Source organism: Pseudophryne corroboree, chromosome 1 (assembly GCF_028390025.1).
Source record: "Pseudophryne corroboree isolate aPseCor3 chromosome 1, aPseCor3.hap2, whole genome shotgun sequence".
Taxonomy (NCBI): Eukaryota; Metazoa; Chordata; class Amphibia; order Anura; family Myobatrachidae; genus Pseudophryne; species Pseudophryne corroboree.
The window spans coordinates 83,342,723-83,367,352 of NC_086444.1; the positions used below are offsets into that span (position 1 = coordinate 83,342,723).

A 24,630-nucleotide genomic window follows, 5' to 3' on the forward strand; every position below is an offset into this window, starting at 1 on the left:
ACATTGCTGCTCAGGGCGCCCCCCCCTAGCGCCCTGCACCCTCAGTGACCGGAGTGTGAAGTGTGCCTGAGTAACAATGGCGCACAGCTGCAGTGCTGTGCGCTACCTTGTTGAAGACTGATGTCTTCTGCCGCCGATTTTTCCGGACCTCTTCTCGCTTCTGGCTCTGTAAGGGGGCCGGCGGCGCAGCTCTGGGACCGAGCTCCGAGGCTGGGCCTGTGTTCGGTCCCTCTGGAGCTAATGGTGTCCAGTAGCCTAAGAAGCCCAATCCACTCTGCACGCAGGTGAGTTCGCTTCTTCTCCCCTTAGTCCCTCTATGCAGTGAGCCTGTTGCCAGCAGGTCTCACTGAAAATAAAAAACCTAAAACTAAACTTTCACTAAGAAGCTCAGGAGAGCCCCTAGTGTGCACCCTTCTCGGCCGGGCACAAAAATCTAACTGAGGCTTGGAGGAGGGTCATAGGGGGAGGAGCCAGTGCACACCAGGTAGTCCTAAAGCTTTACTTTTGTGCCCAGTCTCCTGCGGAGCCGCTATTCCCCATGCTCCTTACGGAGTTCCCAGCATCCACTAGGACGTCAGAGAAAATGTGAACAACTCATGTCACCTTTTGTCCTAATGACCATGTTGACCTAACGACCATATCCCTGTGAGGATACAGTCAAAATGGTGGAGAGGGATTATGGCATCAAATGCACTGCAGTATGAAACATTCACATTTCTAAACTGGTTTACTATCCATAAGGGTGAGGGGCACATAGACAGTTACTGAACACAACAAGATGTCATATCAAATAGGCCTAACTGTACACCGCAACACAATGCAGCCATGATCTCTCCCTGCTGTCAGTGCATACATGCCCCTCTGTCATTCATTGCTAGCTTATTCTGCATAAAGTAGCGCTGTGTGTATGCAATCGTAAGAACCATTTAACAGTGGTCATCTGGATCAAAGAAACAGTCAAGTGTAGCTAATTACCAAAGTAAAACATTTTTTATTACATTGGGACTAAGCACCTTGGCTTCAGAGAACCTTCTTCCAAACATAATGGAAACCTCTGCCACCGATAGTGACTTCCTGCAGGCCAGTGTGACAAATCTTATTCAGCTTTGGAGAGATACATTTACTTTCCACTAATGGCGACTCATGGGAGGAAGTAAGGCCGCAGTCTCCATGCCTGTACCACAGAGAACAATGGCAGAGACTTCATTACCAGTTGTAGACTGCCTATACACTAGCCTCCATCGTGCTGTACATAACCCAACTAACACCACATCCATTGGCCAATGTTCCTACATGCAGTGACTTCAAGCTGTAGAGCAGGGACGTGCGGTGAGCTAAAAGGCTGAGGAGGCACTGCCTAGCACCAGATTTACACACAAAATTTGAGCCAAAGGGTACATCTGGGCATTATACACAGGTGCAGTAGTATAAACTCAAAGAAATTTGGTGAGTTTTGATTAGAGATGTGCAGAAAAGATAGGCAGGTGAGGCACTGCCTCATCTGCCATAGACTTTTTACTCCAGTGTTTTGACTATAAAAATGATTAGAATAATGCAAAGAAGATATTTCAAACAAACTATTTGTATTTTTCATATACAGTCAAATTTTTCATATACAGTCAAATCTCTGGCACAAATGTTAGTATGGCAGGAAAGGCTCTGCCTCACCTCACGTCACTGCTGTAGAGGCCAATGTTCTTACCCTGCTGCTACGTATGGCGGTCCTGAGGAGTCTTCCTGATCTAAAGGTCCATACACACAGAGAGATTTTGACTGAGCGTTCTCCCTTGGACTGTCAGTAAGAGATTTTTGACTAACTTTACCAGCGATTTTAGCTATGGGAGATTTTGGTAACTCATTTAAGCAAGGGGATGCTTTTTCTTTTCCAGCGACTTAGCCAAAATTGACTTCCTGCACAGTCAATTTTTAACAGCGATAGCGACCTGGCGGAGACGCGCATCGCGATCGCTGGCTGTGTACACACAAAGCGATACGCACTAACTCGACTATAAGGTCAAAATAGCTCAGCTATGTCGCTCCGTATGTATGGACCTTAAATTAGATGGCTTAGATATTTATCTAAGAACAGTTTCTTATATAGCGCAGCAAATTCTGTTGCACTTTACAATTGGAAATAATAATGATATAACAAAACTGGGTATTAACAAACCATAATAGAGGTAGGAAGGCCCTGCTCGTAAGCTTACACTAGATAGGGAAATAGGCATGGATACACAAGGATAGGTGCTATCTATTGCATAGTTGTCCGCCAGATTGCAAAGGTTCTTGGTGGGCTATATGATATGGTCACACAGCAATGATGAACCGGGGTCGGGAGGAAGGGAAAGTGAAGAATGAGAAGACATGTGAGGATATGTGTGGACTGTACAGAGTGGATGCAACTTGATAGGAAGGTTTATGAAAGTTATGTGGGCGGTTCTGGAATTTGATACGCTTGCCTGAAGAGGTGAGTTTTCATGGAATGCTTGAAGGTTTGGAGACTAGAGGAGAGCCTTATTGTGCGTGGTAGGGCATTCCACAGAGTGGGTGCAGCCCGAAGAAAGTCCTGAAATCGTGAGTGTGAGCGAGTAATGAGTGTGGATGAGAGACGCAGATCTTGTGAAGAGCGAAGAGGTCGGGTTGGGAGATATTTTGAGATAAGCGAAGTGATGTACGTTGGTGTAGTTTGGATAATGGTCTTGTCTGTGAGTAAAAGTATTTTCTATTGAATATGGTAGAATACAGGTAACCAATGGAGGGACTGACAGAGTGGATCAGCAAATGATGAACGTCCAGCGAGGAAGATTAGCCTCGCAGCTGCATTCAGAATGGATTGTAGTGGCGAGAGTCTTGTTTTGGAAAGACCAGTCAGGAGACTATTGCAATAATCAATGCGGGAGATAATGAGAGCGTGGATTAGAGTTTTAGCAGTGTCTTGTATAAGGTATGATCGTATTTTGGATATGGTTTTTTTTTTTTATATGCATGGGGGCCTAATTCAGACCTGATCGCTAGGGTGCACTTTTTTGCATCCCTGCGATCAGGTAGTCACCCACCTACAGGGGGAGGGGGAAATCGCTGTGAAGAAGTTTGTGCAGTCTCTGCACAGCCTAGGACTTACTCTTCCAGTGCGATGATCGGGGCCGGAGCGGACGTCAGAAACCCTTCCTTCAAACACCTGGTCCCTCTTGCGTTTCTCCGGACACTCCTTAAAAACTGTCAGTTGCCACCCACAAATGGCCTCTTCCTGTCAGTCACCTTGCAATTGCTTTTCTCACACATCCCCTCGCTGCCGGCGCTGCGGAGTGACGCAGCTGTGCATTGCGGTGCATACGCAGTTCAGACCTGATTGCAGGCTGTACGAAAACGCAGCCTAGCGGTCAGGTATAAATTAGGCCCTGGGTCTCTACTACCCACTGTGTTGCCTTTGTTATTTATTACTCAAAACAATAAATAAGACCACCATAGGGGTGGGGTAGCTTGGTGACTAACCAATGAAAGAGCAAATGGTGCCAGCTCCTGCCAGCACCAAACAAAAACTGGCGGGCCGATGGCTGGGGCCGGGGTACAGTGGAGAATGGAGAGAGGGCTGCTGGGTAGAAACTTTTAACTGTTTGGTGCCCAGTCACTCCCATCTCCAGCCTATACCCAGCGTAAAGGATCCTGTGCCCCCTTAGTGGACGAGAAAGAAAATCATCTATAGGCCCAGATTTATCAAGCCTTGTAGAGTGATGAATAGCACGGTGATAAAGTACCAGCAACCAGCTCCTAACTATAATTTTATTTTTATTTAAACACAGCCTGTGACATGGAAGTTAGGAGCTGATTGCTTGGTACTTTATCACCGTGATATTTATCACTCTGCAAGGCTTGATAAAAGGGGGCCATAGTTCCAAGTTTTTCTTTTAGGATGTCCAAGCAGGCTCCAATCTAGACGTACCGATTTCAGCAAACTAGATTACAAAGTCACCAAAGCAAGTATATGTAATTATGTATTCTTAGATTAAATAGGTTGAAATGAATAGTAACTCTCCCAACTACGGATTAATCATGAGGCTCTACATGTATACTAAAAAGGTGGCTTCAAGAGATCTCTTCACCCCCAAAAAATGGCGGACATGCAGTATAAACCCCACTCCCAAGTCTCCCATTCAATGAGATGCAAAGCCAGGCTTAAAAACAAGTCAAAAGAAAAACCACAAGTGTAGAGAAAACTGGGACAGACATAGCACCTGGCTGTCCTATTGATGGGACAAAACGAAGGACCAGTAAAGAAAGGCGATTAGCCAAGAATAACCGCGTCTGTCCTGCCTCCAGATGGCACAGGGTAATAATGTGGGATTAACAGCTGTAGGAATAATTAGGACAGAAGGTATAACTTGCAGCATGGTTTTGTATTTGTTTCATTTAATAGATCATTAGAAAATCTTCAATGGCTATATAAAATTAAGAAGGAACGTCTCACATTCTAACAAATTTCTTTAGTTGGGAAATGTGAAACATTTTTCCCCAGAAAGGACCTTGGGAAAGTTTGTCTGTGCAATATCTCCTTTCCAATGCAGAGCAAGTAGATGTACACAGAGTGGCTATATTCATGGTTAGCGCTGAACCAGTGTTTATGGTAATGCATTAGGAATCAGTGACATCACCGAGGCTCTTTGTGACCAATAAGCTACCTTCTCATCCATATAGTCTGCCCCCACCGCATGTAGACATCGAGGGCTTGTTCAGACATTACTGTTGAGCAATATCCCTGGTAAATACAGCATAGCGTGGTCAAATACAACAAGACACATCCATGGCATACTGAATGGAAAGTAGCAGTACACAACTGTTTTCTGTTTGAGAATTTGTAGCTTTGTACGCAGCAAAAGGTTTAATTATTTTTTTTTGTAAAGACCAACGTATTAATGACATCTCCCCCTTCTCCCGAGAGAACAGAGGAAATTCCAGACTGACAAACACTTCAGTCACTTCAGTTTCATCATCCACATGCAGTTATACATAGGTTTTATGGCACTACAAACTGTATTATAAAAGAAAATCTCTAAATATGTCCAAAGTTTCGTAAAAATTATTTATAGAATTGAAAAATCACCCAAAAAAGAATCAACGTGAACAATACAGTGATGTGCATTGATCAGAGACAATTTTATGCAGATTATCATACATATATAAACCATGGGTGCTCGGGGTCTAGCAGCAGGAACACGGCTGAAGCCTTTACAGAGCCTCCGTTTGCACGCGGTGACCAGCAGACCCCATTTCTCTGCCGTCCCTGGTAACCCATCCTTGTACGCAGGTGGAATTTAGCATTATAATTGATATATTCAGATTTGAAGAATGAAAGTTTATTCCAGGCACATACAAATCCCAAAGTGTTGTTACTAATACCAGTTGGTGAGAAACAGGACTCCTGATTGGACAGAAAAATGAGGCACACACATTGGCGTCCAATGAAAAGTACTGCTCTTAGTGTTTATTGGCTGCCACGGATGTTAGTTCATGGTAGAGGATGGAGAACTGGCAAACGTCTAACTCAGGAGCTTAGTAACCTTTCTAATTTGGCTTGTAAAGATTTGAAGTTTCCAATGGGTGACTGTACGGCAGGTGTTGGGTCCATAGACTGCAGTTCCACTAGATAGCAAGAGATTGCATCCAGGCAGAGTGTGGTAAATCGCCGCCTAAAGGAGAGAGGAAACACTAGGTTAGCTTCACACCTATGTTTACACGGGTTCACTACGGCTGGCCGGCGGTCGGGCTCCCGGCGCCGGGAGCCCGACCGCCGGCTTACAGACAGCGTGGCGAGCGCAAATGAGCCCCTTGCGGGCTCGCTGCGCTCGCCACGCTACAGGCACGCTACACTATTTTATTCTCCCTCTATGGGGGTCGTGGACCCCCACGAGGGAAAATAAGTGTCGGTATGCCGGCTGTCGGGCTCCCGGCGCCGGTATACTGAGCGCAGGGAGCCCGACCGCCGGCATACAGAAGACCACCCGTTTACACACCTGTAGGACTCTTGCCATCTTCTTTCAGCAAGACCTCATTCTGAAATTGATAGCAACATAATACCATACTGCTAAAAATGAGACGACTGCAGCAAGGCATTGTGGAGTCAGAAAATTCTAAACATTCTTTGTTCCCAAGTTCACTAATGGATATCATTGGGGAGAGGTCTCAAAGCTTCTCATGAGTGGAGAAGTGGCAAAGTAGAAATACAGATGTTAAATTCAAATGCTCCAATTGGCAACACAGGATTCTACCTCCACCCTCTTCAAAACAGGGGTGCACAGTCTATCAGGAAATGACAACGGAAAGCAAATGGTGCCGACACTAGCACAAGGCACCAACGCTGCTTAACTGTGGCCTAGATGTGCTCTACATACCCAATGTTCTATCAAACCAATGAAGCTAAATAAATGCCTATTGTGCATTCTAGTATCTCACAGGAATGCCTTTTTTGCAGGAGAGAGATATTCAGAAAGGGAAGCTCATGGTATCTTCAGTGTCCCCAATGGCTGAAAGAAATAACATTTCATGAAACAAATAATAAACAGTATAATAACCCCCTCCTCACCTTTCATAGCTTGGTACTTTGCTGGGGTCCTGCACATATCCGGACAGCAGAATATGAATGCATTCCAACAGATGTAAAGGTTTCTTGACTCGACTCCAGTACGGGTCCTGCACGCAAGACAGAAAGCCAACAGAAGAAAATAAATTCCTGAGAGTTGTGATAGTTTAGGTACAGACATGTAGCCCTATGCATTCAGCTGGTCAGGGGACCCCCCTTTCCCCCAATCTCAGCTATTCAGGCAGCAGCAGCTACAATGGGAGGGAAGCAGTATATGCACCTCTTGATCATTTCCCTATCCTGGTAGGAAAGCAGCATACACTGCATGATACACACATTTGTAACAGACATGAAGTTGCTGAGAAAATTCTTTACGCATGGAATTCTTACCCTTGCTTTAAACAAGTGGTCATATACTTCCAGTAACTTGGGAACTGGCACATCAATCTCCTGCATAGTTTGCGTCACAAATCCTATATCCCAGTTTAAGGTGCAGACTTGTTGTTCGAGGTACTGTACAAGAAACTCTAAAATATCACAGAGAAAACAGCGCAAATTAGTATGAAGTAATAAATGAGACATACACAGATAACACTATTTCAGTGTTACCTATAACTCATATACTTCCTTAGCACTTACAGAGAATAGAAGATCTCATGAGCGGTCAGTAAAGCCCAATATACACGCCGGGAGAGATGTGTGCTGAGCGATGCGGGGGGAGGCGCTCATTTCACCCAGCGGGTGAAATGAGCGACGTGCTAGATTGGCCTGCATGCAAGCCAATCTAGCACCAGCGATAGCGATGTGCGGGGCCGCGCATCGCTATCGCTGAGAGGGCTTCACACGAGTGATCTGTGCTTAAAATCTAAGCAATCTAGTCAGATTGCTTAGATTTTAAGCATGGATCTCTCAGTGAGTACCCCCCCTTAAGTATCTCTGACTGACTGGCAGATAGCCCTTGTGATCACAGCGCTGTAATGTGAACACCTAGATTTACCCCAATACCTCAAACGGCCACCATCGATGATAACTATTCAAAGGGGCCATTGGTTCCCTAACACTATATACAGTATAATAGTTTCACATCGGCTCAGCGACACAAGTCCCACAGTTACTTAGTCGCTATTAGTAATGAATACAGTTTACAGCGTACACGCGGTCCCCAACTGCACAGACTCCGCAACACAATTACCACTCCGTTAATTGGCTGCCTCCTGCTTATAGCAATTAACATTATAGTGTAAGCCTAGAGGTGTAATCTTCTAAACAGACTGGGTTCTGGAGCATATATGAAAGACTAACAAAGAAAACTCTATTTCTAAATAGGTACAATGCTTACAAAGCAAGATCATTGTGTTAGGAAGAAAAACGGTTACAGAGTTCATACATGGGTTTGCAATCATGGAACAGCCTCTCAATCAGACTGATCTCCCAGAGTTGCACAGTAAACAAAGGTGCTCAGGCCTTTTATCAGCAAAGCATCACACCTTTGATGATGTCACCTAACTCTCTGCTGACTGGCTGGCTAGTTAATGAAGTCTGGGAGCCTCCCTGAACTGCTCAAATTAGTTAACATAATTCCACATAATTGTGAATAACTTCCCCTGCGAAATGATGACCTAGAATATGGGGTGTTTCCCCATTACTCTCTGATTTTAAACATGATAAAATTGTGAGGTGGGATTGGCTAGGAACGACAGCCACCTCGGAGGAGATGGTTGTGGGGAGTGCTGCAGGACTGGTGGTACCTCTAGACTAGGGGTACTGCTTGTCCTCTGGCATCCTTCACGGCTGTCTCCTCTGGGGTGGCGGCCATTTTGGGAGGGACATTTACTATAGGCTCTAAACTGAGGCTACAGCTAGATCAGTGTCTGTGGGCGCCAAACGGGGAGCAGCATGAAACCCCTGACAATGAGCAGGTAGTTTAAAAGGTGTTAAGGGCATAACTGTGGGGGCATGATATGATGTAAGGGGCATTACTGTGTGGAGCATTATATGGTGCAAGGGGCATAACTGTGGGCATAATATTGTGGAAAGGGTATGGGGCATAATATCATGCAAGAGGCATTATGGTGTGTGGTATAATATGCAAGGGGCATTACTGTGTGTGGCATAGTATGGTAGAAGGGACACTACTGTGTGGGGCATAATAAGGTGTAAGAGGCACTTAATGTTATAAGTGGCATATTGTTTAAGGGGCATTATGGTGTGTGGCATAATGTGTAAGGAAAAAAGCATTATAGTGTACAGGGCATTTCTATCAGGAAGAAAAATGACAAGTAACGCCTGAATCTGGATTTTTTTTCCTGTGGTGGCAAATGTCTGGGGGTGCAGGGTACAAAAATAAGAATTTACTTACCGATAATTCTATTTCTCGGAGTCCGTAGTGGATGCTGGGGTTCCTGAAAGGACCATGGGGAATAGCGGCTCCGCAGGAGACAGGGCACAAAAAGTAAAGCTTTAGGATCAGGTGGTGTGCACTGGCTCCTCCCCCTATGACCCTCCTCCAAGCCTCAGTTAGGATACTGTGCCCGGACGAGCGTACACAATAAGGAAGGATTTTGAATCCCGGGTAAGACTCCTACCAGCCACACCAAACACACTGTACAACCTGTGATCTGAACCCAGTTAACAGTATGATAACAGCGGAGCCTCTGAAAAGATGGCTCACAACAATAATAACCCGATTTTTGTAACTATGTACAAGTATTGCAGATAATCCGCACTTGGGATGGGCGCCCAGCATCCACTACGGACTCCGAGAAATAGAATTATCGGTAAGTAAATTCTTATTTTCTCTATCGTCCTAGTGGATGCTGAGGTTCCTGAAAGGACCATGGGGATTATACCAAAGCTCCCAAACGGGCGGGAGAGTGCGGATGACTCTGCAGCACCGAATGAGAGAACTCCAGGTCCTCCTTAGCCAGGGTATCAAATTTGTAGGATTTTACAAACGTGTTTGCCCCTGACTAAATAGCCGCTCGGCAAAGTTGTAAAGCCGAGACCCCTCGGGCAGCCGCCCAAGATGAGCCCACCTTCCTTGTGGAATGGGCATTTACATATTTTGGCTGTGGCAGGCCTGCCACAGAATGTGCAAGCTGAATTGTATTACACATTCAACTAGCAATAGTCTGCTTAGAAGCAAGAGCACCCAGATTGTTGGGTGCATACAGGATAACAGCAAGTCAGTTTTCCTGACTCCAGCCGTCCTGGAACCTATATTTTCAGGGCCCTGACAACATCTAGCAACTTGGAGTCCTCCAAGTCCCTAGTAAGTGCAAGGCACCACAATAAACTGGTTCAGGTGAAACACTGACACCACCTTAGGGAGAGAACTGGGGACGAGTCCGCAGCTCTGCCCTGTCCAAATGGACAAACAGATATGGGCTTTTTTGAGAAAAAAACCACCAATTTGACACTCGCCTGGTCCAGGCCAGGGCCAAGAGCATGGTCACTTTTCATGTGAGATGCTTCAAAACCACAGATTTGACTGGTTTTAAACCAATGTGATTTGAGGAATCCCAGAACTACGTTGAGATCCCACAGTGCCACTGGAGGCACAAAAGGGGTTGTATATGCAATACTCCCTTGACAAACTTCTGGACTTCAGGAACTGAAGCCAATTCTTTCTGGAAGAAAATCGACAGGGCCGAAATTTGAACCTTAATGGACCCCAATTTGAGGCCCATAGACACTCCTGTTTGCAGGAAATGTAGGAATCGACCGAGTTGAAATTTCTTCGTGGGGCCTTTCTGGTCTCGCACCACGCAACATATTTTTTCCACATGTGGTGATAATGTTGTGCGGTCACCTCCTTTCTGGCTTTGACCAGGGTAGGAATGACCTCTTCCGGAATGCCTTTTTCCCTTAGGATCCGGCGTTCCACCGCCATGCCGTCAAACGCAGCTGCGGTAAGTCTTGGAACAGACATGGTACTTGCTGAAACAAGTCCCTTCTTAGCGGCAGAGGCCATAAGTCCTCTGTGAGCATCTCTTGAAGTTCCGGGTACCAAGTCCTTCTTGGCCAATCCGGAGCCATGAGTATAGTTCTTACTCCTCTACGTCTTATAATTCTCAGTACCTTAGGTATGATAAGCAGAGGATGGAACACATACAACGACTGGTACACCCACGGTGTTACCAGAACGTCCACAGCTATTGCCTGAGGGTCTCTTAACCTGGCGCAATACCTGTCTCGTTTTTTGTTCAGACGGGACGCCATCATGTCCACCTTTGGTATTTCCCAACGGTTTACAATCATGTGGAAAACTTCCCGATGAAGTTTCCACTCTGCCGGGTGGAGGTCGTGCCTGCTGAGGAAGTCTGCTTCCCAGTTTCCATTCCCGGAATGAAACACTGCTGACAGTGCTATCACATGATTTTCCGCCCAGCGAAAAGTCCTTGCAGTTTTTGCCATTGCCCTCCTGCTTCTTGTGCCGCCCTGTCTATTTACGTGGGCGACTGCCGTGATGTTGTTCCCACTGGATCAATACCGGCTGACCTTGAAGCAGAGGTCTTGCTAAGCTTAGAGCATTATAAATTTAGCCTTAGCTCCTGTATATTTATGTGGAGAAAAGTCTCCAGACTTGATCACACTCCCTGGAAATTTTTTTTTCTTTGTGTGACTGCTCCCCAGCCTCTCGGGCTGGCCTCTGTGGTCACCAGCATCCAATCCTGAATGCCGAATCTGCGGCCCTCTAGAAGATGAGCACTCTGTAACCACCACAGGAGAGACACCCTTGTCCTTGGATATAGGGTTATCCGCTGATGCATCTGAAGATGCGATCCGGACCATTTGTCCAGTAGATCCCACTGAAAAGTTCTTGCGTGAAATCTGCCGAATGGAATTGCTTCGTAGGAAGTCACCATTTTTACCATGGCCCTTGTGCAATGATGCACTGATTTTAGGAGGTTCCTGACTAGCTCGGATAACTCCCTGGCTTTCTCTTCCGAGAGAAACACCTTTTTCTGGACTGTGTCCAGAATTATCCCTAAGCACAGGAGACTTGTCGTCGGGATCAGCTGCGATTTTGGAATATTTAGAATCCACCCGTGCTGTTGTAGCAGTATCCGAGATAGTGCTACTCCGACCTCCAACTGTTCCCTGGACTTTGCCCTTATCAGGAGATCGTCCAAGTAAGGGATAATTAAGACGCCTTTTCTTCGAAGAAGAATCATCATTTCGGCCATTACCTTGGTAAAGACCCGGGGTGCCGTGGACAATCCAAACGGCAGCGTCTGAAACTGATAGTGACAGTTCTGTACCACGAACCTGAGGTACCCTTAGTAATAAGGGCAATTTTGGGACATGGAGGTAAGCATCCCTGATGTCTCGGGACACCATATAGTCCCCTTCTTCCTGGTTCGTTATCACTGCTCTGAGTGACTCCATCTTGATTTGAACCTTTGTAAGTGTTCAAATTTTTTTAGATTTAGAATAGGTCTCACCTAGCCTTCTGGCTTCAGTACCACAATATAGTGTGGAATAATACCCCTTTTCTTGTTGTAGGAGGGGTAATTTAATTATCACCTGCTGGGAATACAGCTTGTGAATTGTTTCCCATACTGCCTCCTTGTCGGAGGGAGACCTTGGTAAAGCAGACTTCAGGAGCCTGCGAAGGGGAAACGTCTCGACATTCCAATCTGTACCCCTGGGATACTACTTGTAGGATCCAGGGGTCCTGTACGGTCTCAGCGTCATGCTGAGAGCTTGTCAGAAGCGGTGGAACGCTTCTGTTCCTGGGAATGGGCTGCCTGCTGCAGTCTTCTTCCCTTTCCTCTATCCCTGGGCAGATATGACTCTTATAGGGACGAAAGGACTGAGGCTGAAAAGACGGTGTCTTTTTCTGCAGAGATGTGACTTAGGGTAAAAACGGTGGATTTTCCAGCAGTTGCCTTGGCCACCAGGTCCGATGGACCGACCCCAAATAACTCCTCTTCCTTTATACGGCAATACACCTTTGTGCCGTTTGGAATCTGCATCACCTGACCACTGTCGTGTCCATAAACATCTTCTGGCAGATATGGACATCGCACTTACTCTTGATGCCAGAGTGCAAATATCCTCTGTGCATCTCGCATATATAGAAATGCATCCTTTAAATGCTCTATAGTCAATAAAATACTGTCCCTGTCAAGGGTATCAATATTTTTAGTCAGGGAATCCGACCAAGCCACCCCAGCTCTGCACATCCAGGCTGAGGCGATCGCTGGTCGCAGTATAACACCAGTATGTGTGTATATACTTTTTATGATATTTTCCAGCCTCCTGTCAGCTGGCTCCTTGAGGACGGCCCTATCTATAGACGGTACCGCCACTTGTTTTGATAAGCGTGTGAGCGCCTTATCCACCCTAAGGGGTGTTTCCCAACGCGCCCTAACATCTGGCGGGAAAGGGTATACCGCCAATAATTTTCTATCGGGGGGAACCCACGCATCATCACACACTTCATTTAATTTATCTGATTCAGGAAAAACTACGGTAGTTTTTTCACATCCCACATAATACCCTCTTTTGTGGTACTTGTAGTATCAGAAATATGTAACACCTCCTTCATTGCCCTTAACGTGTGGCCCTAATAAGGAATACGTTTGTTTATTCACCGTCGACACTGGATTCAGTGTCCGTGTCTGTGTCGACCGACTAAAGTAAACGGGCGTTTTAAAACCCCTGACGGTGTTTTTGAGACGTCTGGACCGGTACTAATTGTTTGTCGGTCGTCTCATGTCGTCAACCGACCTTGCAGCGTGTTGACATTATCACGTAATTCCCTAAATAAGCCATCCATTCCGGTGTCGACTCCCTAGAGAGTGACATCACCATTACAGGCAATTGCTCCGCCTCCTCACCAACATCGTCCTCATACATGTCGACACACACGTACCGACACACAGCACACACACACAGGGAATGCTCTGATAGAGGACAGGACCCACTAGCCCTTTGGAGAGACAGAGGGAGAGTTTGCCAGCACACACCAAAAACGCTATAATTATATAGGGACAACCTTATATAAGTGTTTTCCCTTATAGCATCTTTTTTATATATTTCTTACGCCAAATTAGTGCCCCCCCTCTCTGTTTTAACCCTGTTTCTGTAGTGCAGTGCAGGGGAGAGCCTGGGAGCCTTCCCTCCAGCCTTTCTGTGAGGGAAAATGGCGCTGTGTGCTGAGGAGATAGGCCCCGCCCCTTTTTCGGCGGCCTCGTCTCCCGCTCTTTAACGGATTATGGCAGGGGTTAAATATCTCCATATAGCCCCCGGAGGCTATATGTGAGGTATTTTTTTTGCCAAAAATAGGTTTACATTTGCCTCCCAGGGCGCCCCCCTCCCAGCGCCCTGCACCCTCAGTGACTGCCGTGTGAAGTGTGCTGAGAGGAAATGGCGCACAGCTGCAGTGCTGTGCGCTACCTTAAGAAGACTGAGGAGTCTTCTGCCGCCGATTCTGGACCTTCTTCTCGTTTCAGCATCTGCAAGGGGGCCGGCGGCGAGGCTCCGGTGACCATCCAGGCTGTACCTGTGATCGTCCCTCTGGAGCTAATGTCCAGTAGCCAAAGAAGCCAATCCATCCTGCACGCAGGTGAGTTCACTTCTTCTCCCCTAAGTCCCTCGTTGCAGTGATCCTGTTGCCAGCAGGACTCACTGTAAAATAAAAAACCTAAGCTAAACTTTTCTAAGCAACTCTTTAGGAGAGCCACCTAGATTGCACCCTTCTCGGCCGGGCACAAAAATCTAACTGAGGCTTGGAGGAGGGTCATAGGGGGAGGAGCCAGTGCACACCACCTGATCCTAAAGCTTTACTTTTTGTGCCCTGTCTCCTGCGGAGCCGCTATTCCCCATGGTCCTTTCAGGAACCCCAGCATCCACTAGGACGATAGAGAAACTGGCGTGTAAGGTAATCTTTTCCTGCAAGGCCACTCTGCCTTTTTGGCACACGCGCAGATCTTTATCGATGTACTACATTATTAAATATCTGGGAGGGGGGAGCAATATTGTCTAGAAACATCCCTGCCCCTAAAACTAACCCTAAATACCCTAACCCACCCCTAAACTAACCCTAATATTCTAACCCTAAAAGGCAGACTGGATGGGACATGTGGATCTTATCTGCAGTCAAATTCTAGGTCTATGTCAGGTTTGAGTAATGTACAAATCACACTGGACTTGCGCTTTAATCTCAGCTATTTTTGTATGATTTTTTTCAAGCTTCCACCTGAAAGATTACATTTTAAGTTCGCCTAAGTCTACTCACACCTGAGTAGCCAGGCTGAACACTCTTGTGGTCTGATTATCTCCCACTGGGATGCTTCCCTCTAGATGGGAATTCATTCTAAATAATGGTTTTGTTCAAATTATGCAGACATTTAGAAATGAGAATTTGTCTTTTAAAGGTTCATATCCTCAGATATTTTCTCAACATGGCTTAGTTTCGATTCCCACATCTTTCTTAGCAAAGATTCTATGAGCCATTGTTTGCAGGTGCAGAGGATATGCAATGTTGCACTGGAATGCAGCTGCATGTTCTGTCTCAAGGATAGCAGAAAAGGTTAAAAATTAGTAATTTGCTTCTTACAAATTTATACAATACTGCCCCCTGCTGTTAATACAAAATTGAGTTTAAAGTGTGTACTGGACATTGATATTATGATTGGAATTAATTTGCACATGCTCAGAATATGAGATGACGCCTACTCAGAAAAGCTTTATAAACCCCAGTGAGTCTAATAAAAGTCAAAGTACTGTCTGATACACTATTGTGTGTGTCCATTACTCTTCGGCTGTTTAACTCTTTATTTTACAGACAGCCTGGTTGACTGACATTTGCCATTGACATACAGTATGCAAAAACAAAAGGCTGTGAAATCTACATGTCCTATCAGATTAACAATCTGCTCAGGATATCCTGAGGATTTATCATTCTAAGGAAAACCTTGTCCTGTCTCCTAATGGAGTCTCCTTTGATCGTGAGATAAGACTTAACAAAAGGGTCTTTCTATGCCCTTAAGGCCAGTACTCACTGGCCGATGTCAGAGAGATGTGTGCTGAGCGAACCGCTCAGCACACATCTCTCCCGGCGCTCAGCACAGCGCGATCTGTGCTGAGCGTGCGGGGGGAGCCGCTCACTTCACCCAGCGGGTGAAGTGAGCGACCCGCTAGATTGGCCTGCATGCAGGCCAATCTAGCAGCAGCGATAGCGATGCGCGGGGCTGCGCATTGCTATCGCTGAGGGGGCTACACACGGAGCGATCGTGCTTAAAATCTAAGCAATCTAGTCAGATTGCTTAGATTTTAAGCAGCGATTGCTCCGTGAGTACCCCCCTTTAGACTTACGAATCAGTTATCCTGTGAGGTACAGAAATGAACCTTGAAGTTCACAGTCTAAAGGCCCATATAGACTGGCCGATGTGGGAGAGATGTGTGCTGAGCGAACCACTCAGCACACCTCTCTCCCGCCGCTCAGCACAGTGCTAGGAGAGAGTTTTACCTATCTTCACTGAATGAAAGGTGTGCCTAAACTCAACCCAGATACTGTATATCCGGAGCATGTAGCTGAACAGTCAGTACAGTGATGCAGGAGACTGATCTGGGTGCCGTGGCCTACAAAGGCATCAGGGAAGGCTGTATGGACATTAATGTGATCTCCCTTCCCAATATTTACCTCTTACAGGTCTAATGGGCCCTACAGACACGGCGATACGGCAGCAGTGACGGATGGCGTGAAGTTTCTTCACTCCCCCCGTCACTCGGCTCCATAGCAATACAGGCAAATATGGACGAGATCGTCCATATTGGCCTGCATGCACAGGCGACGGGGCACCAACGATGAATGCGCGCGCGGGGCCGTGCATCGTTCATCGCTGGTGCCTCCACACTGACAGATATGAACGGTATCTCGTTCAATAATGAACGAGATCGTTCATATCTTACAGTGTTATCGCCAAGTAGGTAGGGCGCATAACACTGTGTGCTTCTAATACAACCACTGTTGTTAGAGACATTGTTACTTCTATAGGTGCCCTCAGCATGCAGCTGCAGACGTGATCGCAGTAATATTGGTGAATAGTGCTGAAGGTAACCTCTATAAAATAATACGTTCTAAGTGGTTGGTACCAATCTTAATGGTAATGGTGCTGGAAAGGGGACCGTAATCCGCAACCTGCTCAGATGAGAGAGGAGCACATAGAACATGGGGACTTAAAAGAGTACGTGAGGCACTTTTTGTTGTCACTAAAACAGTTCCAGACTGAGAGCTAACTTACAACTTATAATTATCTCCAGGTATGATTGAGCAGCTTCCAAATTGTTTGTCTGCTTGTGTGCATGAGGCATTGAATGGGAGCAGCATTTGGAAGGCATGCTGTTCCTTGTAGTGCCAATGGGAGATCCTGGGGGTGGCTCCCTGGTAAGTTAGCTCTCAGTCTGGAACTGTTTTAGTAATGGCCTTTATTATGAGGCGTACTGTGACAAATTACATGGCCCAATGTGGGCACTGCTATCAAGTAGTTAGGACTGCTGTATCAGAGAAGCCGTAAAGTGGCCAGCAGCTAAACATGTGTTTGCAAACATTTGTGACGAATTCTCTGAATTTTATTACCAGATAGATTCAGGGATGGTTACAGGTAATTTTCAGTGTGCGGAAGGGAATTTGGGGGTGGGGATTTGCACCCCCCTTCCTCTTTGTTTGTTTGTCTGTGACCCCTCCCCCTTCCAGCACCTGATATATAATTATCTCCAGGTATGATTGAGCAGCTTCCAAATTGTTTGTCTGCTTATCCAAAGGAGTCTCCCTTTGTCCAGATAGGATGTCTGTAACGACCAGGCTATTGACCTCCTAATTTCCAGAGGAAGACCATAATCTGATGAAAACCATTCCACTTGGAAGGGATCAGACGTTGCAGATGTATCGAGTGGAACGGAGTATACTCCATCATGTTGAATGTCTACACCATCTCATCCGTTGTGATGGAACCAGAGACGACTTTGCCCAATTTATGAGCCAACCGTATCTCAGTAACAAGCTATTCTGTTGCAGATGACACGGAAACAATTCCTGAGACACTGCCAGAATGAATAAGTCGTCAAGGTATGGAAAAATCCTTATCCCCTGCTAACGGAGATAAGATACCATCATTTTGGTGAACGCTCTGGAAGCTGTGGTCAGTCCAAATGGTAGGGCCTGAAACTGAAAATGATGCTGGAGAATAGCAAACCTGAGATAACGCTGATGGGACAGTGCTATAGGAACATGTAGGTAAGCATCCTGGATATCCAGGGATACCATAAAATCCTCCGGCTCCATGGCCAAAATAATGGAACGTAAAGTCTCCATATGAAACCTGAGACACCCAAATGTGCTTGTTCAGCGCTTTGAGATTGAGTATGGGCCGGAACGACCCAATAGGCTTCTGGACTAAAAAACAGGTTGAAATAAAAACCTTGTCCTCGTTGTGCAGGAGGAACTGAAATTATCACTCCTGACTGAAGCAACTCCTGAACTGCGTCTTGCAAAGCACTGGCCTTCGTCTCCACTGAGGACAGGCTGGTACAAACCATTTGATAAGGGTGTTTTTCAAAAGAACCTACAGCACCTGGTACTCATAAGTGATTTACCATCCAAGTACCAACCAGGACCAACACTGCTTAGCTTCCAAAATCAGATTGGGCATGTCCAGTGAGGTGTGGCTGTAGAACAGGCATGTCCAAACTGCGTCCCTCCAGCCGTTGTGAAACTACATATCCCAGCATGCCGTGACACAGTTTTGCTGTCAGAGAATGCTAAAGCTGTGTCAGGGCATACTGGGATGTGTAGTTTCTCAACAGCTGGAGGGCCACAGTTTGGACATGCCTGCTGTAGATCATAACCATGAGATACCGCTTCTTGCACCCAGGCATCTGTAGTAGATCGCTGACAGATCTATGCAAACTGAAGAAATCAGCCTCCCACCTTGGGTGCCCCCATGTGAAGGCCAGCACAATCAGGCTGATGGCTTATCTTCTGATTTGGAAACCAGTCGTCTGGTAGCCCAATACCTTTTAGTCTTACCAGACTTGTTGGATTGGGACTGTTTGCCATCACCCTTTCCTTTTGCTTTTTCTTGATTCTGAAAAGGGCGAAAAGCTGGAAACTAGGCTGGAACTTATGTGTGGAAGGAAAACTTCACTTTCTTGGAGTCTGCTTCTCACCCCAAAATACTGTATAATTCTTTACCAAAAAGAATATCTCCAGTAAAAAAGGCTAAGACTCCAGAACCTTCCTGGATTCGGAGTCAGCTTTCCATGTACATAGCCAAACCGCTCTGCGAGCTGTTACTGCCGAAGCTGGTGCCTGAGAGTCAATTGTACCCATATCCAAGGCTGCTTCCATAACGTCGCTGCTTGTTTGATATGTGCAATATGGGATTTTTGCTCTCTAGATGCCATTGAAAGATCCTCCTCAAATGCATCAGCACAAGCTGCCACTGCTTACGCCATCCAGGCTGAAGCCATGGCTGGTCTAATGACTGCCCAAGCCAAGGAAAAACATTTTTAAATGTTTATTTATTTATTTTTTCCCCGAAAAGCATCGACTCTCCTATCCGTGACCTCATTTATTTACGTTGATAGCAGAATTAATGTAGATTTTCCTACCAATCTAATGACATGCGTATCTACTTTGGGAGCTAACTCCCTTGGAAGATGATAACTGGAATTCCATGAGCTGTGGGACGTTAAACACAGGTGCCTTACTTTTTAACCAAGGCTTTGCTGCCTCTTCTAAGGATAGAATGGCTTACATAGCATTAATTAGCTCAGGTTTGTCCACTGAGCTGAGACCTTCCTCATTGTCTCTGTATGCAGTTCCGAAGTGCAATGAGTCCTCATCCTCCGACGAGTCCTCATCTGAAACATGTGTAGACTGTGAAGATGCTGTATAATGTTTATGTGATTTACTTACCACCAGCCTTTCATCCTGCTTTTGATGAGAGGCTGCCAATTCCCGAGGTGGACTGATAAACCTCAGGATGAATGTTGCATGTAAGGGTTAATAGGGTAACCTATCCCTGGTATAGGAGCTGGCATTATCTGCTTAGCTATATAGGATAATGTCTGTGCAAAGTAGCCCATGAGGGTTCAACTAGAACCTGTGCTTGCCTCGGATTATTTAAGAGGCTTTAGTGACAGCTAAAACATTTTGCACATAATCCCCTTTTGTACCAGATCCTGAGAGGTTCACCCAGCTGCACAAGACAAACATGAAAGGAGTGTTGGTGCTGCTGTGAAAAGTGCATTTTCCTCCCTGTTGTCGCTCTTAGACATGATAAATAAATCACACACCTGTACAGCGTTACTACATAATGTGACTGTAATCACTTTAAAATTTGTCAAAGGGACACACAATCCGACCCTACCCTGCTTTGCACCAGCACTGAGGATTGTAATACATAGAAAAAGTGACAGAATTATAGTAAAGGCAGCAATCACACTAGCAATCAGTCACAGGTTATATATTAGTATAATAAACAATATGAGCACATAATCACAAATACATTTCAAGTATGTACGAGAAAATAAGAATTTACTTACCGATAATTCTATTTCTCGGAGTCCGTAGTGGATGCTGGGGTTCCTGAAAGGACCATGGGGAATAGCGGCTCCGCAGGAGACAGGGCACAAAAAAGTAAAGCTTTACTAGGTCAGGTGGTGTGCACTGGCTCCTCCCCCTATGACCCTCCTCCAGACTCCAGTTAGGTACTGTGCCCGGACGAGCATACACAATAAGGGAGGCATTTTGAATCCCGGGTAAGACTCATACCAGCCACACCAATCACACCGTACAACTTGTGATCTAAACCCAGTTAACAGTATGACAACAGAAAGGGCCTCTTAAAGATGGCTCCTTAACAATAACCCGAATTAGTTAACAATAACTATGTACAAGTATTGCAGATAATCCGCACTTGGGATGGGCGCCCAGCATCCACTACGGACTCCGAGAAATAGAATTATCGGTAAGTAAATTCTTATTTTCTCTATCGTCCTAAGTGGATGCTGGGGTTCCTGAAAGGACCATGGGGATTATACCAAAGCTCCCAAACGGGCGGGAGAGTGCGGATGACTCTGCAGCACCGAATGAGAGAACTCCAGGTCCTCCTTTGCCAGGGTATCAAATTTGTAAAATTTTACAAACGTGTTCTCCCCCGACCACGTAGCTGCTCGGCAGAGTTGTAATGCCGAGACCCCTCGGGCAGCCGCCCAAGATGAGCCCACCTTCCTTGTGGAGTGGGCTTTTACAGTTTTAGGCTGTGGCAGGCCTGCCACAGAATGTGCAAGTTGAATTGTGTTACAAATCCAACGAGCAATCGACTGCTTAGAAGCAGGTGCGCCCAACTTGTTGGGTGCATACAATATAAACAGCGAGTCAGATTTTCTGACTCCAGCCGTCCTTGCAATGTATATTTTTAAGGCTCTGACAACGTCCAACAACTTGGAGTCCTCCAAGTCGCTAGTGGCCGCAGGCACCACAATAGGTTGGTTCAGATGAAATGCTGATACCACTTTAGGGAGAAAATGCGGACGAGTCCGCAGTTCTGCCCTATCCGAATGGAAGATTAGATAAGGACTTTTATAAGATAAAGCCGCCAATTCAGATACTCTCCTGGCAGAGGCCAGGGCTAGTAACATAGTCACTTTCAATGTGAGATATTTCAAATCCACCTTTTTCAATGGTTCAAACCAATGGGATTTGAGGAAATCTAAAACTACATTTAGATCCCACGGTGCCACCGGAGGCACCACAGGAGGCTGTATATGCAGTACTCCCTTGACAAAAGTCTGGACCTCAGGGACAGAGGCCAATTCTTTTTGGAAGAATATTGACAGGGCCGAAATTTGAACCTTAATGGATCCCAATTTGAGACCCATAGATAATCCTGATTGCAGGAAATGTAGGAAACGACCCAGTTGGAATTCCTCCGTCGGAACCCTCCGATCCTCGCACCACGCTACATATTTTCGCCAAATGCGGTGATAATGTTTCACGGTGACTTCCTTCCGTGCCTTAATCAAGGTAGGAATGACTTCTTCTGGAATGCCTTTCCCTTTTAGGATCTGGCGTTCAACCGCCATGCCGTCAAACGCAGCCGCGGTAAGTCTTGAAAAAGACAGGGACCCTGCTGTAGCAGGTCCCTTCTCAGAGGTAGAGGCCACGGTTCGTCCGTGAGCATCTCTTGAAGTTCCGGATACCAAGTCCTTCTCGGCCAATCCGGAACCACTAGTATTGTTCTTACTCTTCTTTGCCGTATGATCTTCAATACCTTTGGTATGAGCGGCAGAGGAGGAAACACATACACTGACTGGTACACCCAAGGAGTTACCAGTGCGTCCACAGCTATTGCCTGTGGATCTCTTGACCTGGCGCAATATTTGTCCAGTTTCTTGTTGAGGCGAGACGCCATCATGTCTACAATTGGTCTTTCCCAACGGTCTATTAACATGTTGAAGACTTCCGGATGTAGACCCCACTCTCCCGGATGAAGATCGTGTCTGCTGAGGAAGTCTGCTTCCCAGTTGTCCACGCCCGGGATGAACACTGCTGACAGTGCTATCACGTGATTCTCCGCCCAGCGAAGAATCTTGGCAGCTTCTGCCATTGCACTCCTGCTTCTTGTGCCGCCCTGCCTGTTTACATGGGCGACCGCCGTGATGTTGTCCGACTGAATCAACACCGGCTTTCCTTGCAGGAGAAGTTCCGCCTGGCTTAGAGCATTGTAGATTGCTCTTAGTTCCAGAATGTTTATGTGAAGAGACTTTTCCAGACTCGTCCATACTCCCTGGAAGTTTCTTCCTTGTGTGACTGCTCCCCAGCCTCTCAGGCTGGCGTCCGTGGTCACCAGGATCCAATCCTGAATGCCGAATCTGCGGCCTTCTAATAGGTGAGCCTTCTGCAACCACCACAGAAGTGACACCCTTGTCTTTGGTGACAGGGTTATTCGCAGGTGCATCTGCAGATGCGACCCTGACCATTTGTCCAACAGATCCCTTTGGAATATTCTTGCATGGAATCTGCCGAATGGAATTGCTTCGTAAGAAGCCACCATTTTTCCCAGGACTCTTGTGCATTGATGTACTGACACTTTTCCTGGTTTTAGGAGGTTCCTGACCAGATCGGATAACTCCTTGGCTTTTTCCTCTGGAAGGAAAACCTTTTTCTGAACCGTGTCCAGAATCATTCCTAGGAACAGCAGACGAGTTGTCGGGATTAAATGGGATTTTGGAATATTCAGAATCCACCCGTGTTGTCTTAGCACCTCTTGAGATAGTGCTAAAGCTGTCTCCAGCTGTTCTCTGGACCTTGCCCTTATTAGGAGATCGTCCAAGTATGGGATAACTAATACGCCTTTTCTTCGAAGAAGAATCATCATCTCGGCCATTACCTTGGTAAAGACCCGAGGCGCCGTGGACAATCCGAACGGCAGCGTCTGAAACTGATAGTGACAGTTTTGAACAATGAACCTGAGGTACCCCTGGTGTGCGGGGTAAATCGGAACGTGTAGATACGCATCCTTGATGTCCAAGGATACCATAAAGTCCCCTTCTTCCAGGTTCGCTATCACTGCTCTGAGTGACTCCATCTTGAACTTGAACTTTTTTATGTAGAGGTTCAAGGACTTCAGATTTAGAATAGGCCTTACCGAGCCATCCGGCTTCGGTACCACAAATAGAGTGGAATAATACCCCTTTCCTTGTTGTAATAGGGGTACTTTGACTATCACCTGCTGAGCGTACAGCTTGTGAATGGCTTCCAACACCCTTTCCCTTTCGGAAGAGACGGTTGGTAAGGCAGACTTCAGGAAACGATGAGGAGGATCCGTCTCTAATTCCAACCTGTACCCCTGAGATATTATCTGCAGGATCCAGGGGTCTACCTGCGAGTGAGCCCACTGCGCGCTGTAATTTTTGAGACGGCCCCCCACTGTCCCCGAGTCCGCTTGAGAGGCCCCAGCGTCATGCTGAGGTTTTTGCAGGAGCCGGGGAGGGCTTCTGTTCCTGGGAAGGAGCTGCCTGTTGGTGTCTCTTCCCTCTTCCTCTGCCTCGTGGCAGGTACGACAAGCCCTTTGCTCTCTTATTTTTGTAGGAGCGAAAAGGCTGCGGTTGAAAGGTCGGTGCCTTTCTCTGTTGGGGAGTGACTTGAGGTAAAAAAGTGGATTTCCCGGCAGTAGCCGTGGCCACCAAGTCTGATAGACCAACTCCAAATAACTCCTCCCCTTTATACGGCAAAACCTCCATGTGACGTTTTGAATCCGCATCGCCTGTCCACTGTCGTGTCCATAAGGCTCTTCTGGCTGAAATGGACATAGCACTCACCCGAGATGCCAGTGTGCAAATATCCCTCTGTGCATCACGCATATAGATAAATGCATCCTTTATTTGTTCTAACGACAGTAAAACATTGTCCCTATCTAGGGTATCAATATTTTCAATCAGGGATTCTGACCAAACTACTCCAGCACTGCACATCCAGGCAGTTGCTATAGCTGGTCGTAGTATAACACCTGCATGTGTGTATATATTCTTTTGAATAACTTCCATCTTTCTATCTGATGGATCCTTAAGTGCGGCCGTCTCAGGAGAGGGTAACGCCACTTGTTTGGATAAGCGTGTGAGCGCCTTGTCCACCTTAGGGGGTGTTTCCCAGCGCGCCCTAACCTCTGGCGGGAAAGGGTATAATGCCAATAACTTTTTTGAAATTATCAACTTTTTATCAGGAGCAACCCACGCTTCATCACACACGTCATTTAATTCTTCTGATTCAGGAAAAACTGTTTGTAGTTTTTTCACACCATACATAATACCCTGTTTTACGGTATCTGTAGTATCAGCTAAATGTAACGTCTCCTTCATTGCCAAAATCATATAACGTGTGGCCCTACTGGAAAATACGTTTGAATTTCTACCGTCGTCACTGGAATCAGTGCCCGTGTCTGGGTCTGTGTCGACCGACTGAGGCAAAGGGCGTTTTACAGCCCCTGACGGTGTTTGAGGCGCCTGGACAGGCATTAATTGATTGTCCGGCCGCCTCA

The 24,630-nt window shown here is 46.3% G+C and overlaps 1 protein-coding gene across 1 annotated transcript in view; it reads right to left on the minus strand.

Moving 5' to 3' along the window:
* Nucleotides 1–5,063: 5,063 nt before the first annotated feature.
* The window catches only part of NUP155 (nucleoporin 155), a 212,222-nt gene continuing 192,655 nt past the window's right edge, over nucleotides 5,064–24,630 (minus strand). Inside the window, exons 32-34 of the mRNA XM_063961169.1 lie at nucleotides 6,965–7,101; nucleotides 6,578–6,684; nucleotides 5,064–5,684 (exon numbers count right to left, since the gene is read on the minus strand). Of these exons, the coding sequence (XP_063817239.1) occupies nucleotides 5,540–5,684; nucleotides 6,578–6,684; nucleotides 6,965–7,101 (389 nt within the window). The 3' untranslated portion in view covers nucleotides 5,064–5,539. The remainder of the gene's footprint in view (nucleotides 5,685–6,577; nucleotides 6,685–6,964; nucleotides 7,102–24,630) is intronic.